The sequence below is a fragment of the Pelobates fuscus genome, chromosome 7 (genome assembly GCF_036172605.1).
Source record: "Pelobates fuscus isolate aPelFus1 chromosome 7, aPelFus1.pri, whole genome shotgun sequence".
NCBI lineage: Eukaryota > Metazoa > Chordata > Amphibia > Anura > Pelobatidae > Pelobates > Pelobates fuscus.
In genome coordinates, this window is record NC_086323.1 from 39,761,217 (window position 1) to 39,779,454 (window position 18,238).

Sequence of the window (18,238 nt, forward strand, 5' to 3'; positions counted from 1 at the left end):
CTCACTGTGCCATCCTTCCAGCAATGGGTGGACAGGGTGAGCGAGATACACTCTATGGAATCACTGACCACGGCCCTCCACAACCGCTCGGAGGCCTGCACTAGAACCTGGACCCCTTGGTTGATGTACACGGCCAATAACGGAACAAACACTTAAGTATCTACCCTTGTGCGCTAGGGGAAATAAGTTAACGCACCGCTTAAGCGCAAGCCTTTGTGATCAGTGGACACCGACGCAGTGCAGTACAGTGTAACTAGCAAGTCCCCACACCTTCCACTCAAATACCAACTGTTATGGAAATGTTTACCACCATAGCATACACACTGTTTCTGTTATATTATTACACAAGATAAGCAAGACAACTACATGTATCAAAGCCACTTGGTTAACTGTACCTTGCGTCTCTGTTAACTGCTAAAAACAGAAAATAATGATTGTCAAAAAAATAAAAAGTATACTTTGGGAAGGGTCTAGCACCTACCCATCTTTACAGAGTGTAGATGGCTGTGAGGCTCTGGGAGGAGAATCTCTTTTTCATAGTTAAATTTGCTTATTGTTGTTCACATTATTAGTTGAGAACAGTTTTTAAAGCAGTGGAGAGACGAAGAGAGAAGGAAAATGCAAAAAGTAGAGGAACAGAGAAAGAGCAAGAACTAATTTATGCAATGTTTGTGGAATTTAAGTGTGAAAATTGCTATGTATAATTCCATATAAACTAACTATGCGAGGTCTGTGCGTTGCAACAGAAAATATTACTGAACACCTGTTTCTGTAAAATCCTTTTTTTCAACTTGTCTTTATTGAATATGAAAAGCCCCTGCTATAAATAAAGATTGTCAAAAAATAAAAAAAAATCTTTAGTGTCAATCTTAGGTCAAAGGAACACTCTTCGGGCAGCATAACAACTTCATAGAAATTAAGTTGTTATGGTGCCAGGAGGTTTGTCGCTGGCTCACATTAAGGGGTTAAACCATTAGAAAACAGTTTAACTGCAAAGTCTGTATTCCGGTGCCAAATTTCTCTGCCTCGCTGTCCTTACGTTTTTTCAAAATTGGGAGACCAGAAGGCTTTTGCAGAATCAAGCAATGGTGCCGCTGATTAACTGAGAGCGGTCAGCTGACGCTCTCAACCAATCAGTGGCTTCCCATTCATAAAACTGGCTTGAAAAAGGTACATTTGTTTTCACATGCCCAAATTGATGCTTTAAGAAGCTGCCCATAGGGTTTTGACACACGTTCTACAGAGTATACTCTGTATCTTGCCCTGAAATGGTGCACAACATGAGGACCAGCATAGTATTAGCTAAGACCCTATGTATACAGCACAATTATGGTGTCATCATTAATGGTGACATTATGGTGTCATCATTAATGGTGACATTATGGTGTCATTATTAAAGTGAGCCTGTCATGACATATAAAGGTTTGCAGTTTTCTAGCCAACTGGCTTGACTCATGGTTTACAACCAAGTGTTACTTCCCTTAATACGGTTAAAAACTCATATTGGAATGTCTATATTTGAATGTCTCCAGGTGAGAGCATCAATCATGTTTCAGTTGTTGTTACACCTCTGTTTGGAAAGGGCACACTTGCATCCCACAACATGACGTGCACTGATGGAAAATTTGGTTTGTCTGAATTTTTTTCAGCTGAAAATTAGTAATTATTAAGTTAAATGAATTTCATCCACGTGGTGGTTCTGCTTTTTTTCATTGAAAATGACATTCCTATTTTACGATTTTATTTGTAACCAATCACTCAGTGAGATGTTAAACATGGAAGCAGAGGGGATCGGAGCTCGTCCCTACATCCTTCCATCAATCCTACAAACGTCTGATATTGGTAGGTACTATTTGGTATGCGGTTAAATTAATGCTGCACTCTTAGTTCAGGCGAGATATCTCCTGAACTAAGCGACAAATAAAAGCCTATGGAGGTCACTATGACCCCATACTAGTAAAAGGGTGGTTTTAAACCTCTCTCGTGTCCCCACTTGCTAGAGATTGTTCACTGACATAAAAAAACTAGCGTCTGGGCATATATTGCACTGATTGGTTGGAACAAATAGCAAAATAGAGTCAGATAAGATAAGATAACTGATCTCCTGAATGGGGGGTAACCTCTGGTAAAAACAATTCACTAATAATGAACAAACAGTAGACTAGAACATCAGGATAAGTAGGAGTTTAAATATGATATATGGGCTTGTTCAGGGTGAAGAAAAAGGACTAAAAGGTGAAAATCCACCCTATGGTGGAGAACAATAAAACTTAACTTTTAATAGATATAGATATGATACAATACAGTAAACAACACCTTACATCCTAAATCCTATGTACACTATGTGCAGTATAGAAACAAGGCTGCAGGAGAACATTATAGTGCAAACGTAGATCTGGAGTAAGATGATTATCAACTAAACGGTGGCCTGTGGCAGGGGTTAGGATAAGTCGAAGAATAATCACTGATGTTTCAGTAAATCTGATAATAGTATATTAGTGCGGTGAGTCTCTAACACACAGAAGGAGGGGGATCATCCACCGAATGGATCTTGGATCCTATTGGTATAATAAAGACATGCTAAAATAAGACTGATGTCCCAAGGGGTGATCACCGATATTTATCTGGTATAGAAGTCTAGTTGAGGGGAGAATCTTACAACCAATAACATATCAAGATATTGAAACATGTTAGAAAAATATGCAATGTTGTTACAGAAAAGAATGTGGATGGCGTGGGGGTTGGTTTTGGTGCCAGGTATTACACTGAGTTAATTACAGAACGAGGGAAGGTACCCTATGTAAAACTGTGCCTTTGAGGGCACCCCTTAAAGCAAAAACCTAAGCCCCACGCTACTGTATGAGAGGAGCTACCCCCCTTACAACTACCTAATGAGTATATCATAGTAAAGCTAGATATTAGTAAAATCTAGCTCCAGTGAGTGGTCTGGGCCAGTGGTGGATGCACCGAGACTCACAGTAGATTGAAAAGGTGTCTATAGTTAAATTTAGAATGTATAACCGCTCATGTTCCAACGGTTAACATATGGATTGACAATTTCCTGCTGATTCAGTGGCTAAGGATAGCGTCTGTCAGTAGCCCTGATATGCGTTTCGCCACTCTGGCTCATCACTACATATGCACTATAATGGTCTCCTGCAGCCTTGTTTTTATACTGCACATAGTGTACATAGGATTTAGGATGTAAGGCGTTGTTTACTGTATTGTATTACATCTATATCTATTAAAAGTTATGTTTTATTGTTCTCCACCTTATGGTGGATTTTCACCTTTTAGTTCTTTTTCTTCACCCTAGACAAGTCCACGTAGGGCTCCAACTCTTTAGGATATCATATTTAAACTCCTACTTCTCCTGATATTCTAGTCTACTGTTGGTTGGAACAAATCGAATGAAGGAATATTATTACAACAAGAAATGTGTTTAATTTGTGGTGATTGCTATTTGGCCATTCGGTAGAATGACTGTTTGAATTATCTGAAATTCGGATAAATGCACATTCAGCCACATCTGAATGCACAAGACATCATACTGCATTTTCATTGAATATGTGCAAAAGAAAATATCTTAATATTATTATGTTAATCCTGTTCAGGAAATATATGAAAATAAATCCTAAAAAAAATATTCAGAAAAAAAGAGGGTATTTTGGGGGTTCTCCAAAGCACAGCTTACTTACTTTTTTGGATAAGACACATAGGAATATAAAAATGAACATTCCTTGAAACGCGTTGGAAATGGTAAAAAGATATGCAGTGACCACTGAACCATTCACCACATGTAAAACACCAAACATCCAGGTAGCACCAAGGAGAAATAGTAGGGCGAGGGCACCTCGAGCACAGGACCTGCATTATAATAACATGAATTAATATAAAGGCATGTAAGTGCACACTGAACATAACCAAAAGCATCATAAAATGAACACAAGACTCGTCATTCGATTAGATATTAGATTCAGAGAACCACCATCTGTAGTAATTCTAAAGCAGTTCATAAATCTAGAGGTGAACCTAGGATATTTGGCCATTGGGCACTTGGGTGGATTTGTGAGTTGGCACCCCGTATCAAGACCCCAAGTAATATAACTAAAAAGCTAGCCAGATTTAGTTGGGCAAATACAATGCTTGTTAATTTATTCTATTCCTAAATGAGTTACCCATATACACTAATATCACTCAATAGTCTTGATGTTGCTGACTAAATATTATTAGAAACAGCATACAACTTATCCATACTCGCAGTCACTTCCCTTAAAATATTTGGTCACTTGAAATTATAGAAAGTACGGATCTGGGGACATGTGACCGTCAGCAAGAAATAAATAACAAAAATAAAACTTTTTATGGACATTGTGTATTTGCCTCATCAGGGTTACACACACTCAAACAGCAAAACCCTAATCCTTGTAACAGCAATGATTCGATGTCATAGCTACGTTGACCACATTGTCAGAAATAAAACAAAATAGATAAATAAAACATGTTTAACTCTTTAAGAATCAGAGGAATCTAATCTATACATGACATCTATCATTTTCTATCATGTCTCAAGGACACCCTCCACCTGTGTGTGTCAAACCTTGTCTATTACCCGGCTTCTAAAATGGTTATTTTAACAGATAGATAAAAGGGAAAATCTCATTATCTTAAAGCCAATAAACTGTATGTGTTGTTTCTACAGACTATCGTGTAAAAAGCTTTCCCAAGTCCCATTAACTTAGTTTTAGAGCTGAAACCCTGTCATCCTGTCAGACAATTTTTTTTTTTAAGAACTCACCATGAGCATTAAGAAGGCAAGTTCCATAGTAATTACGGAAGAAAAGCCTGTCTTTACAGGATGGGAATGCAACACGTTCTGAGAGGATCATGAAGATAAATAACATTTTCTAATGCTGCAATATGGAGACACATCACTGGGCTTTAACCATGCATGTGCTGCTGGGATCCTGTAAGGTCTTATCAGTGGCAGAAGTTATTGTGAATCAGAAATGACGTGTCACAAACACTATTAAGACATTATGTGGGTTAAGTGTGCCTTGTACAAAAAGGAAGGGATTACATTATGACATATTCCTAATAGTAAAGTTGCTCTGTCACCTGAAACTTCTATACTGCTTGCAAAGTCTGTTCTTTTTTTTTTCTTAATTTCTGATCTATTTCTCTTTAAAACATAAGGCAAAGTAGCTGCTACTTTGTTTTATGCATTTTTCCTATGCTTGACAAACCTTGACAAGGGATGGAGTTTAAGTCAAGTTTCACTATCTTCCCAAAGGATGTAGAGCTTGCTTTATGCCTTAAGTTCCACCATTTGTCAAAATTGTCAAGTGTAGGAAAAATACGTAAGACAAAGGAATCAGAAAAGAAGATCAGATTCAGAAAGAGGAAGGGAAGACGAAACAAAAGGAGAAAGATAAGTTTGAGGTTACAGAGCCACTTTAAGATGCTACCAGAAAGGACATCATTGTAAGGACTGAGTTCAGGTACTGGTGAATAGCGGTCAGTGTGAGAAGAATGGCTGGTGTTGTACAGGATAGATTTGTTTTATTCCTTTGTAAAATCAGACTGGGTGTTGACAAGTTGACCTGAAAATATTTGAAAACTATTATACAAAAACACTACAAACCTTATACTTTCATAGCAGTTCACATCTGGTTTCAACATTTTAGTATGTCGAAAAACTTTATATATGATCACTCCAAACGCCATCAAATTTACCTGGAAATATATCACACAAAAAAACATAGTTATTACTGTAAAATTACCATATTTATTTATCCAGACGTGCATGAATTGTTAAATTATGGTAATTGCATTAATGGTTGTTCATACAAATTTTGCCTTCTTAGACTTGAGTGGGCAGTTTAAGCAGCAAAACTAGTAAAATTGAAATAAGTCTGGTGCTTTGACCATGCCTACAGTCTCACTACGTTATTTTACTACGTTAAGTCTTCATTACGTTATTTCAACAATTCTGGCCACACCGTCCATGGTTGCAACTCAAACAGTCTCAATTAACACTTTCTTAAAAGATATATCCATTTTAATCCTATATTATGGTTATTGTCAGTACCAGTATTTACTTAAGGAGATACAGGTAGAGTTCTTTATATCTCATTGCTTATAGTTCTGAAGAGTTCACTCTATTAATTGCTTGCCGATGGGATAAATTATAACTCCCTGTAGTAGCCTCCTGTGCGAGATAAGATAAGAATCTCTGAAGAAGACTGGTCTGGAAAGCATTCAACAAACTTAATTAATTAGTTATGGATATTGTTAAAAGTAGTAGTAATACTTAATATTTAATATTGAATGCAATTAACAGGGGTCAGAATGTCTTGCATATGTATTTTAAAATATATTCTCCTATTTCATAATGTGCCAAGAATTCTTTATTCAGAGCAACACTAATCATATTTAATTATTTAATTGACTCTTCCATTTCTCCCTCACTCACTGAATGGAATACTCACGTCAATACATTAGGTTTAAGACTCTTGACTTGTTTTTAGTAAGACAAGTCTAGCTGTATTTGTTTGCTATTATTTAGTTATTCTCAATAAGGGCAGAAAGTTTCTGTTAAGGAGCTTTTGTTAGCTTTCCTTGTCTAAGCTCTGCAGTGTAGGGCTTGAGCGTTGGATGAGAGGTCAACTGATCACACTCAACCAATGAGATAAGTCCTGCACCACGAGGCTTCGCTCAGTGACGAGAGCATCCGGCTCTCATTGAGTTGTATTGAAGGTGGGGACTGCATTGTGTTATGCATAGAAGAGATGGAGCAAATGTCCAACATATGACGTACAGGAAGACTATAGGGCAAAAGGAAACATGTCAGTTAGATCACTGATCATACACTTCTGTGGTTCCTCCTGAAGAGGAAATTAATCAGAATGCACACAAGCTAAATATACTAACAATGCTTGTTAGCCCCCCCCCCCACCCCCCCAGGATTATTTGAATGCCCCACCACATATTGAGGGCTATGTATATGTACTTAATGTATATTTACTTAATGTAGTGTTTTAAGTGCAAAAAGACTTTCCATGCAGTCTCAGAAATTGCTCCCTAAGGTTAGTCACTGGAGAAGCTTCTTATTGTGGTACTAAAATTTGCAGGACTGACATCTAAATGCTCCGAATGGTCCCCAGATATGCTAATACGTTCAGGTTGGCAGCTGCTGTTCATACACTGTAGGCCCCAAATGCTTTTCTACCAGGGGAGATGTGACAGCTGTGGCATGATCAGCATGGTGTGGTACTAAAAGTAAGTAAGAATAATTTATGTCTCTTTTAGAGAAAGGGGAATGTGAATCTAACAAGCTAGGGATATATCTAAAGTTGGAGTTACATGTTTGTATTGCAATGAATGAAAACAGTGCTGCCACCTATTGTTGGATGTTATATTGCAGTGTTTATTTGTAAAATCCCCAACCAGTGACATCGTCTTGCAGTGGTGTACTATTAAGGTTAAAACATAATTTTAGAAAAAAGAAAAAAATATACTAGTTCACTGACACATATGCCCAGACGGGTACTGTGCCAGGAAAAAGTTGTACAACCCTGTAGAAGTATGCTAAGCAGTTAAAAGAAAAATATTTATTGAAACTAAAATCACTTAGTCTCCTGCCAAAATAGATACAAAAGTAGGGTAGGCATCAGCCAATAGCAAAGCTGCAGGTAACAGTCCAAGGTAGAGAGGACTAATATATGTATACTGCAAGCAAACAGTCTATATACACTATATAGTCTGGGGATCACCCAAGAATCTCTCTGTCTGTTACTCCATACTAACAACTAAAAAAGCTGCCTAAGAAGGAACTCAGTGAGGAGACATTTAGAAACCCCCATATCAAGACATTTGCATTTTTTCCATAACCATTCCTCAGAGGGAATACGCTTCATGGGGATAGAACATATCCCTCAACCACCACGGAAAGGAGGTTGGGACATTAAACTTCGCCAGAGGGAGGCATATTGGATTTTCAAACTCCAAACCTTATCACCACACGGCCTCAATGAGGGGTTCTCATATACCCCCTTCATCTAACCAATGATTTACATTAATTATGTTGGTTTTTAAATGCTAATTATGATTTATCATGTAATTAATTATTATTGGAACTTTAAATCATTATTATTTGTAAGTGTCTTAGGGATCAGTAATAATATAGCACATCTCCATTGATAACCCTTGCTATACAACATGAGCCACTGCTATGCATTTGACCATTATTAATATGGGTCTCTCCACTGGTCCCCATATATTATCCCCTTTATACTGTAGGGGCTAATAATAGAGCGGTTCTTCAATTCCCCTCTTGACTTGAGGGGGACCTTTATTTTTATTTTGCCAATTAGCAGTGCATTAATGGGAAACCCCCTTTTTAACCTCCTCGTCACTAATTATCGAGCATGGATACTCCCCCTATTCAGTGACGTCCCAGTGGTTCACTGGGTATCGTCAACACTGGGGGAGGAGTTTTCCGCCCACTCGGTGACCTCCGCCTAACTCATAGAGTATCGGCGGTTTTTGCTGGAGGAGGTTCAGCCGACACTTGCCGCCCCCCTCCCCTCCCCGCCCACGTGACTTGGCGATGACGTAGCCACCACGTGGGACGCATGGAGGGGATTGGCTGGCACAGGTCCCGGTCGCTGGATAGGTGGACCGTTTGTTCCTCTGAACCAATGAAAGGCAAGTACCCATTACGGGCAATCAGCTGTTGCCGGTATGTTTGATCACATACCGGCTATTTAAGGAGCGGAGATGTAGCTAGTTTTTTGTATTTGCCCCTGACGACGGCGTCTTGATACGCTGAAACGCGCGTTGGGCTTTTTTCTTTAATTTATTTTATTTTATTTACTTTGACTCATTTTTTCACTATGCACTGGGGTTGTGGGTAGTAGCACTTAGATATTTATCTTAGTCCCTCATTAGATCTGGTAGTAATAGTAGGCATTAGCATTATGCTATGCTGAGGTAACAGAGGTCCTTCTTAGGCAGCTTTTTTAGTTGTTAGTATGGAGTAACAGACAGAGAGATTCTTGGGTGATCCCCAGACTATATAGTGTATATAGACTGTTTGCTTGCAGTATACATATATTAGTCCTCTCTACCTTGGACTGTTACCTGCAGCTTTGCTATTGGCTGATGCCTACCCTACTTTTGTATCTATTTTGGCAGGAGACTAAGTGATTTTAGTTTCAATAAATATTTTTCTTTTAACTGCTTAGCATACTTCTACAGGGTTGTACAACTTTTTCCTGGCACAGTACCCGTCTGGGCATATGTGTCAGTGAACTAGTATATTTTTTTCTTTTTTCTGTGCTTACTAATTAAGGGTTACCCCCTGTTCATCAGTACAACCCGGTGACTTCCTTTTTTGGACTTCTGGTTTCCATTTGGAACCGGGAGTCTACCTATAGACAGTAAAACATAATTTTGTATATCCACCAATTTTCATATTTCTGTAAAATTGGAAGTATCTCTGCGTAAGATCAGACATGCGTTATGTTTGATCAGTTATGTAAAGTTATAACTGCTTTAGTGTATATTACCCACACATTCTGCATGTTCTTCAGAATAAACAATTTGTGTGAGTTTTGCATGATTTTACCTTTGCCAGAAATTACAAAATCATCCCTGGGGATTTAGCAACAAATGTATACAATAGGATCTCTTAAACTAGTCTGCAGGAAAAATATACATATACACTGGGGGCACTTGGAATAAATACATAGTCTGGTGAATACATACAGGAAGAATAAAACATTGATTTTGCCACAATGATGTGTACAAATGTAATCACTTATCATCATATGTTCTTTGTCCATGTGGAATAATACATATTTAAGTTAAATGAGCCAGAATCCAATTTTAGAATTAGTGTCACTTTAAATTTAGCTTCTCAGAAATTTTTTTAGACTTTTTTGTTTTCTCAGATTAGGCTTTTATACAATTCAAAGATCCCTATAAACATAACTTTCATACAAAGCAATCAAGACATAGAATTTGCTGACTAATTAAAAGCCGCAGCCAGATTAGTCATGGCTGCGTTTCAAATCCTATAACTAACTGCGGACGAGCCGCCTACAGGGGTGGGGGTGGAGGGGTAACGGATGCTTTGTGAGAATTCTGATAGGTTAGAAAAGTTTAGGGTGAGTGCTAAAGCCAAGTGAAACAACTCATCAGGAACCCTGCTGTTCGAAAGAAAAAGATTTTCTGCAGATGTGCCAAGACTGTTAGTCTACAAATGTCTGCTTATGCGAAATTGTGAGTTCTTGTCTGATGCTGCAATTCAGTTAAAAATAGCTGTGATGATTATAGGGTACATAAGATTTTGTGAAAAATGAAGATGACAGTGTAATCTTCAAAGATGACCGATCACCAATAACAGACGATACAACACAATATTTGAAATATCAGATTATAAGGCAGTTGACATACAGTCTTCTTCAAACCCCATGCTGAGTTCCTCCAAAGTACAGCTGACATGTCAAACTTTATTTTATACGCTGAGAATTCGAGACAAAAACGCTACCATTTAAAGTCTATTCAAGAGAAAACAAACTGTTTTTAGATCAGGGAGGATGAGCACAGAATTGTTTATGCAGATGGGATAGATTCTCAAACACAATGGAAATATATATTCGTATAGCACTTTGCTGGAAGAAGACATTTATATAGTATAATTTATTCCTTCTTAATCAGAAAATTGGATTAATAATCAGTTTTGCATTTATCCCAACTATATATGTAAAGGAAAAATGTAATGAGTGAGGGGCCATTTATAATGAAAACCTGGAGACAAAACACTAGGTACCAGGTAATATAGGAACACGTATTTTGATGGTAAAGTATTCCATTTGTGTTGTAGCATTTCATAACACATGCAATCATCTCTATATTTTACAGAGAGCATATTGCAAATGAAATTGTTGATTTTAATTGGCTGGCCATTGATTTTCCTTTACAATTTACATTTTGTTTTGTATCTCACCCTTCAACGTCCTGCTTATCAACTGAATGCAAAGGAAACTGCTGTGATAGCACTAAGCATGTGTCATGCACTTCCCAATAAAGCAATGGAGTATTGTTGCTATGTGAAAATAAGTATCAATTTGTCTTATGCTTTATTTATTAATGGGACATCCCAGGCACCATACTACTACAAGATTGGCCATTCAAGTTGGCGTTCATTGATTGAGTGATTCAGCTGAGGACTCTCGGCCAATGAACATGATCCTGCTTTGGCCCTGCCTTGCAGGATTTGCCTGCAAGATTGGAAGGAGGCCATGGCCACCTGGTGGAACCTAAGTAAATTCTCAAACTGTACTGAAACAGTTTGAGTGCTGGAGTGATTATAGTGTTTACACTTCAATCTTGGAAATAGCTATATGTACATTTTAAACCATTTTTCACATAGCAAATATTTGAATGCCATTTATAGTTTGTTTTCAATATAATATTTGATATAGGATAGATTTAGTTTTATTCCTTTCTGGTCTACTGATTAAATGTGTTAAAAAAAAAAAAAAAAAAAAAGTTCATATAAAAATGTGTCTGAAAGTAATCTCAATTTTATAGCTATTTTTTTTTTTTTTTAGCAAAACTAAATAAAAAAATACAAAAAAAAGAAAGGTTTTCCTCTTGCAAAAACTGCTTTTTTTTTCTCAATTTTGTTGAAAGGTGAGCAGATTTGCATATCTGTTCTTTAACCTAATAAGATGTATTTGGAAGGCATGTATAAGACATGGATTCTCCAAAGTTCTATTAGACAAAATACACTTGTGTTCCTTTTTTTTCCCCCAACATGCCCAGATTTCGATCTACTGGAATAATTTATATAATATGCTATCAAATTGTAAGTAAGCAAAAAAGTGCAAGCTTTTACTCATTTGTAACTTGTCACAAAGACATCTGTAATAAAAAGTTAAAAGAACACTATACGGTCAGGAACACAAATGTGTATTCCTGACCCTATAATGTTAAAACCACCATTTAGGTAGCTTGCCCCCGTAGGCTCCCTTAGAAGGAGAAAAAAATGTACCTTATTTCCATTGAAGCGCAGATCCGCCGACGCTGGTCCCACCCCGATCCGCTTTGGTGACATCATCGGAATTTACAATTTTTATTCAATCCAATGCTTTACCAAAGGGAAAGCATTGGATTGGCTGAAATAGGCAAGGAGGCGGAATAGGGGTGGGGCCAAATACCGGCTTAACCAATCAGCAGCTCCTCATGAATCAATGCATCTCTATGAGGACAATTCAGCGTCTCCATGCACACTGTGCAGCACTGCTCCAGGAAGCACCTCCAGTGGCCCTCTCAGGCTAATGGAGGTGTCCCTAGGGGGCAATGTAAACACTGCATCTTCTATGAAAAAAGACAATGTTCACATCAAAAAGCCTGGTGGGAATGATTATACTCACCAGAACAACTGCATTAAGCTGTAGTTGATCTGGTGACTAAAGGGTCTCTTTAAACTGAATTCACTCATGAGAACAGATGTTAATTGACAATGTATGTTTCACGTTACATAGTTACAAAGGCTGAAAAGAAACATGTGTCTATCAAGTTCAGCTTTTCTCGCATCTGTTTTTGCTGTTGATCCAAAAGTGTTAACAGTCTTGTTTGTGATTCATTGCTATATGTTAATAGTCTAGTTTATGAGTCATCCTCATTAGTACATGAAGAACCATTAAACTATTAATGCTATTTTTGAATAGTTATACAGAATGTTATAAAAATAGAAATCTAAACTTACCAATATGATGAGACAAGCTGGCCCAATAAAACTCCATATAAAATTATTTTCAGTGCTCAGCCAACATCTACAAAACAAGGAAATATTTTAGATACTTTATTGTCTTCACAAGTCAATACATGCATTATTTACATGTTATATCAGAGAGACTTATCTTACACTTTATCTGTTCCATAGTATTTATAACCGAGAACAGCAGAAATCCCAACAACTACAGCAGGGCTACAGTAACCAAATATGTAAAAATTCTTGTGCAAAAATCCTTTGTTGTAAATGACGCCTACGACCATCAGGTACAGGTGAATTCCCTCGATGCACATCCATGCAAAGGCGGCGAGAAAAAAATAATGCAGCAATCCTGCAATGACTGCGCATAGCATCTGGAAAAAAATGACAAAGAAAAGAGAGATTCATTTGTATTAATCTGAGAAATAAAACACAGATGCAATTGTGAACAGAGAATAAACAGTACATTTGTATAATTGGTATATACTATATGTCTTGGTGGCATGACTCATAGAGAGGTTTGTTTTTTAGTAAGTTTATGGGTGGTTTTTGGTAAAAGATGGAGTACAGCGAGTTAATAGGTCTGCTGTCTAACAGGGCCAGAGTTTCAGCCAATCAGTGTGGCTTCCAACCTCAGGTAAGTTGTCTCAAACCATTCTTGTCCACAGTACTTTGTTATTGTCTGTCCATCACTTTGTGGTGCTTCTATAGCCCTGTATTTCAATTCTCAATAAACATGTAGCTCTATTCTTCATATCATCAAGTGTCCAGATAATGTTTGATTTTGACTTTAAGGCATTTTAACCTGCATAGATGTAGCTGTCTGGAAGAAACGTTGCACTGCAATTTAGGTATTACTGGAACTAACATCTCCTTGTGGACATTTACCTTTGGAGAAAGGAAGAATGCTGTGGGTGAACACATCTGGATTCTACGCCTGGAACTTCCTGTGTCTGGTAGAATAATTTTATAAATTGCATGAATTCACTCTAAAGTGTCTACTATTCTTAGTTGTCTGCCCTATGGATGTTTTTAGGTTCCAAAAACACATAAGGCTTGAGCACAAAGGAAAACCTGAAGACCCCTACACTAACAGAGAGGTGGGAATGTCAGGACTAGTGATGTCGCGAACATAAAATGTTCGCGAACGGGCGAACTGGGCGAACCGCCATAAACTTCAATAGGCAGGCGAATTTTAAAACCCACAGGGACTCTTTCTGGCCACAACAGTGATGGAAAAGTTGTTTCAAGGGGACTAACACCTGGACTGTGGCATGCCAGAGGGGGATCCATGGCAAAACTCCCATGGAAAATTACATAGTTGATGCAGAGTCTGGTTTTAATCCATAAAGGGCATAAATCACCTAACATTCCTAAATTGTTCGGAATAACGTGCTTTAAAACATCAGGTATGATGTTGTATTGATCAGGTAGTGTAAGGGTTACGCCCGCTTCACAGTGAAAGACCAAACTCCCTGTTTAACGCACCGCAAACAACCGCAAACAGTCCATTTGCACAACCGCAAACTCCCAATTTGCACAAGGTTGGATACCAAGCTAGCCATGTCCCGTTCCTTGTCCTCACTGATGACAACATCATCATCACACCGTACGTCCATGTGTGTAATGCTGCCTGACTGAGACATATCCCTGTTATCTACATCCTCTGGCAATAATGGTTGCGCATCACTAATTTCTTCCAACTGATGTGTAAATAACTCCTCTGACAGATCAAGTGAAGCGGCTGTGGTGCTAGTGTTGGTGGTGGCGGCAGGCGGGCGAGTGGTAACTTGAGAGGTGCCCGAAGCTAAGCTGGAGGAGGATGGTGTGTCAAGGTTCCGAGCGGAAGCTGTAGAAGATTGGGTGTCCTGTGTTAGCCAGTCAACTATGTCCTCAGAACTTTTCGAGTTCAGGGTACGTGGCCTCTGAACACTAGGCATTATTCTAGGGCAAAAGGGAATCACAGCACCACGACCACGACGGCCCCTGTGGGGTGGCCTGCCTCTGCCTGTCATTTTTTTTTGATTAGTGGTACTATGCGTGCAAGCTACTGTGACAACAGATATGAGTGGCACTGTGCACTGGCAGAAGTTAGCAGAGTAGACGCTGTAGGCCTGACACACACGCTTGCAGACAACTAACTGCTATTCAATCTATTACAGTCAAAATTGTATTTTTTTTAAATGTACACTACTGTTACACCAGATATGAGTTGCACTGGTGTGACACTGTGCCCTGGCAGGCCCTGAAATGCACACGTGTGAAGGAAACTGACTGCTATTATATTACAGTCAAAAAAGTTTTTCTTATTTTTAAATGCAAGCTATTGTGACACCAGATATGAGTGGTGGCACTGGGCAAGTGGGCACAGTATACGCTGTGAGCCTGACACACACGCTGGCAGGCAGACAACTGCAATTACATTACACAGAAAAAAAAAAGCAGACTGATGTTCTAGCCCTAAAAAGGGCTTTTTCGGGTGCTGTCCTTACAGCAGAGATCAGATGAGTCCTTCAGGACTGTAGTGGACACTGAATACACTAGCCTAGCTATCAATTTCCCTATTCAGCAGCAGCTACACTGTCCCTCCTCTCACTAAGAATGCAGCTTCCAGGGGGCGGGGTCTAGCTGTCATGGAGGAAAGACGCACTTTGTGTGAGCTCCCGCAATATCTCACTTTAAGCAGCTATCAACAAGCGAATTTCACCCCAGAAGGGGATGACCCAGCAATGTTGCTCCTACCTGACCGACCCGACATGCTTAATAGCGGTCAGCAACTCGACAGAGTCTTACTTACCTCCGCGTGGCAAGTGTGGCCTGGTGCTCACCGGGCGGGAGAGGCGGCCAATCTCCCGATCCTGGGATGCCCAGGAGCAGCTACTTCCCGGCAGGAGCTCCGTTACCCCCCCCACCCTTAGACCGGTGGGGGTTATCCCGGTCCACCCCTGAGAGGCTGTCTGGAGCTAATGGATGCACAGAGCACAGCCGCCCAGGCTGACATACTCATCTGCGACTCTCCCAATATGGCGGCAGCCACGTGTCCTCCTGGTACCAGCAAAGCATGGCAGGATATTGAGTCTAAGCTGGACAGACTCTTTAATCAATTTTGGAAGCAAATAACAAGCAGGAAGCCCCAACAAGCTCCACCACAGCCCCAACAAGCTCCACCACAGCTAAGCGAAGCAGTCCCCATTAAAATCCACCAACGCAAAAGGCGTCGAAGATGGGACCGGAGGCACAAACAGAAATGCAGAGCCTGCCCCACGTCAAGCACTCGGCTCCACCTTAAGCCACCACAATCCCGCACCGGACGTGAAGCACCACCGGGACAGATCCGACCACCCGACAAAACAAGCTTCCACCACCTCAAGCCGCGAACCCGGCATTCAGCCAGAGACTTGCCTTTGTTGTTCCAGGTATCAGGGACTCCCAGGGTCTGCACCTGGCGCCCAGAAGGGATCAGATGAGCACAAGTAGTAAACAGCAGCCTGCCAAGCATGTCCCACTATAGCCGATCCTCCACACCATGCCTTTGATCACATGAACTGCTCTCTGCACATTAACTAATCGTAAAGTAGCAAGCATTTAAACATGTCACTATTTCACCTCCTAAAGAGTTTATTGTCGTAGTTCCTTACATGCCTTTACCTTAACCGTTCATGTATTATGTTATTCACTAGTCTCATCTCATGGGGCGACTCACACTTGATTTATAACTAGTGGTGGAGCTGCTGATATAAATACACAGTTGATAACGTGCAAGCTACACCCTAAACATGACAGCCATCTTTCACAACAATGTACTGCTATATACTCATACCCTCAGTGCAACTAGCCATGATATACGCACGTTCAGCCTAGCATGCTCAAATATAACCCACTTCTGTCTAATTTGGCTTCTATTTGGCCAGTGTTTGTGACTAAGTGGCTACTAAAAATGACTGGACATACCCCATTTGTAATACCTTGGGTTGTCTACTTTTGCAAATGGTATGCCATCATGGGGGTAATTCTTATTCCTGGGCTACCATACGGTCTCAAAGGCAACATAACTAATCTGGCAAATTTCAATGTCAAAAAAATGAAATGCAAGCCTTATATGTGACTCTCTAACTTTCCAAAACACCATAAAACCTGTACATGGGGGGTACTGTTATTCTCGGGAGACTTCACTAAACACAAATATTAGTGTTTTAAAACAGTAAAACATATTACAACAATAATATAGTCCACTTAAAATATCATCGTTGTAATACAATTTACCAGGTTTAAACACTAATATTTGAGTCCAGCAAAGTCTCCCAAGTAAAACAGTACCCCCTATGTACAGGTTTTATGGTGTTTTGGAGAGTTACAGGGTCAAATATAGTGCTTGCAAATTAATTTCTCTGCACTTTCTCCCTGTGTTGTCAGGCATGTCAATCAATTTTGAATTAATCAAATGACATAATTATGTTAAAAAATTACTTAAATATACACGTAGAATTTTAATATATATGCATTTATAGGTATTTAAATTCTACGTGTATACTAATGTAATCTTTTATGTAATTATATGTATTTATCTATATATATATATTTGCGGTTATTTGTATTTTATATATAGATAGATATATATAGAATGTCATTCTAAGTGTATTTTGTTACCAATATATATATATATATATATATTAATAACAAAATACAGTTAGAATGAAAATACATATGAATATATAATTTATTTTAAATTTTGTTTCAATATTTTATTTATTTATTTGTATTATTTTATTTATTATTGTAATTATACGTATATATATATATATATATGTGTGTATATATCTATTATATATATAATATATATACATATTATATATATGTAACGTCATTCTAAGTGTATTTTAATACTAATATATATACTAATATTAATATTAAAATACACTATGTATGACGTTACATACAGGGCCGCCATCAGGGGGTGACAACCGTGACGGTTGTCACGGGCCCGGCGGCCCTGGGGGGCCTGGACTGCTCTGGCAGTCCTGGGCCCCACTTTCTTTCTCTGCACACATAGATAGCGAATATCGCTATCTATGTGTGCAGCCCCGGCCCCCCGGCTTCCTGTTACCGCAGAGGGGGCCCAGGCAGCACACAGACTCTTCTCTTCTCCTCCCTGCTAATAACTCTCGCGATACCCGGTTGCCATGGTAACGCTCCGCGGGTCTCGCGAGAGTTATTGGAGGAGAGAAGAGGAGAAGCAGTGTGCTGCCTGGGCCCCCTCTGCGGTAACAGGAAGCCGGGGGGCCCCACCATGCCACCGGACCACCGAGGATGGAATCTCCCCCCTCCCTAGACACAGGTAAGCAGGGAGGGGAGAGAAACAATTTAATTAATTAAACACATTTTTTTTTTTAAATAATGTTAAAATGCCCCCCCTCCTCATTGGACATTTACACACACACACTGCATACACTG

The 18,238-nt window shown here is 39.2% G+C and overlaps 1 protein-coding gene across 1 annotated transcript in view; it reads right to left on the reverse strand.

The window, feature by feature from the left end:
• ADGRL4 (adhesion G protein-coupled receptor L4) overlaps nt 1–18,238 on the reverse strand; it is a 160,057-nt gene that overhangs the window by 2,190 nt on the left and 139,629 nt on the right. The window contains exons 12-15 of the mRNA XM_063427971.1: nt 12,941–13,161; nt 12,782–12,848; nt 5,645–5,736; nt 3,699–3,867 (exon numbers count right to left, since the gene is read on the reverse strand). Coding sequence (XP_063284041.1) covers nt 3,699–3,867; nt 5,645–5,736; nt 12,782–12,848; nt 12,941–13,161 — 549 coding nt within the window. The remainder of the gene's footprint in view (nt 1–3,698; nt 3,868–5,644; nt 5,737–12,781; nt 12,849–12,940; nt 13,162–18,238) is intronic.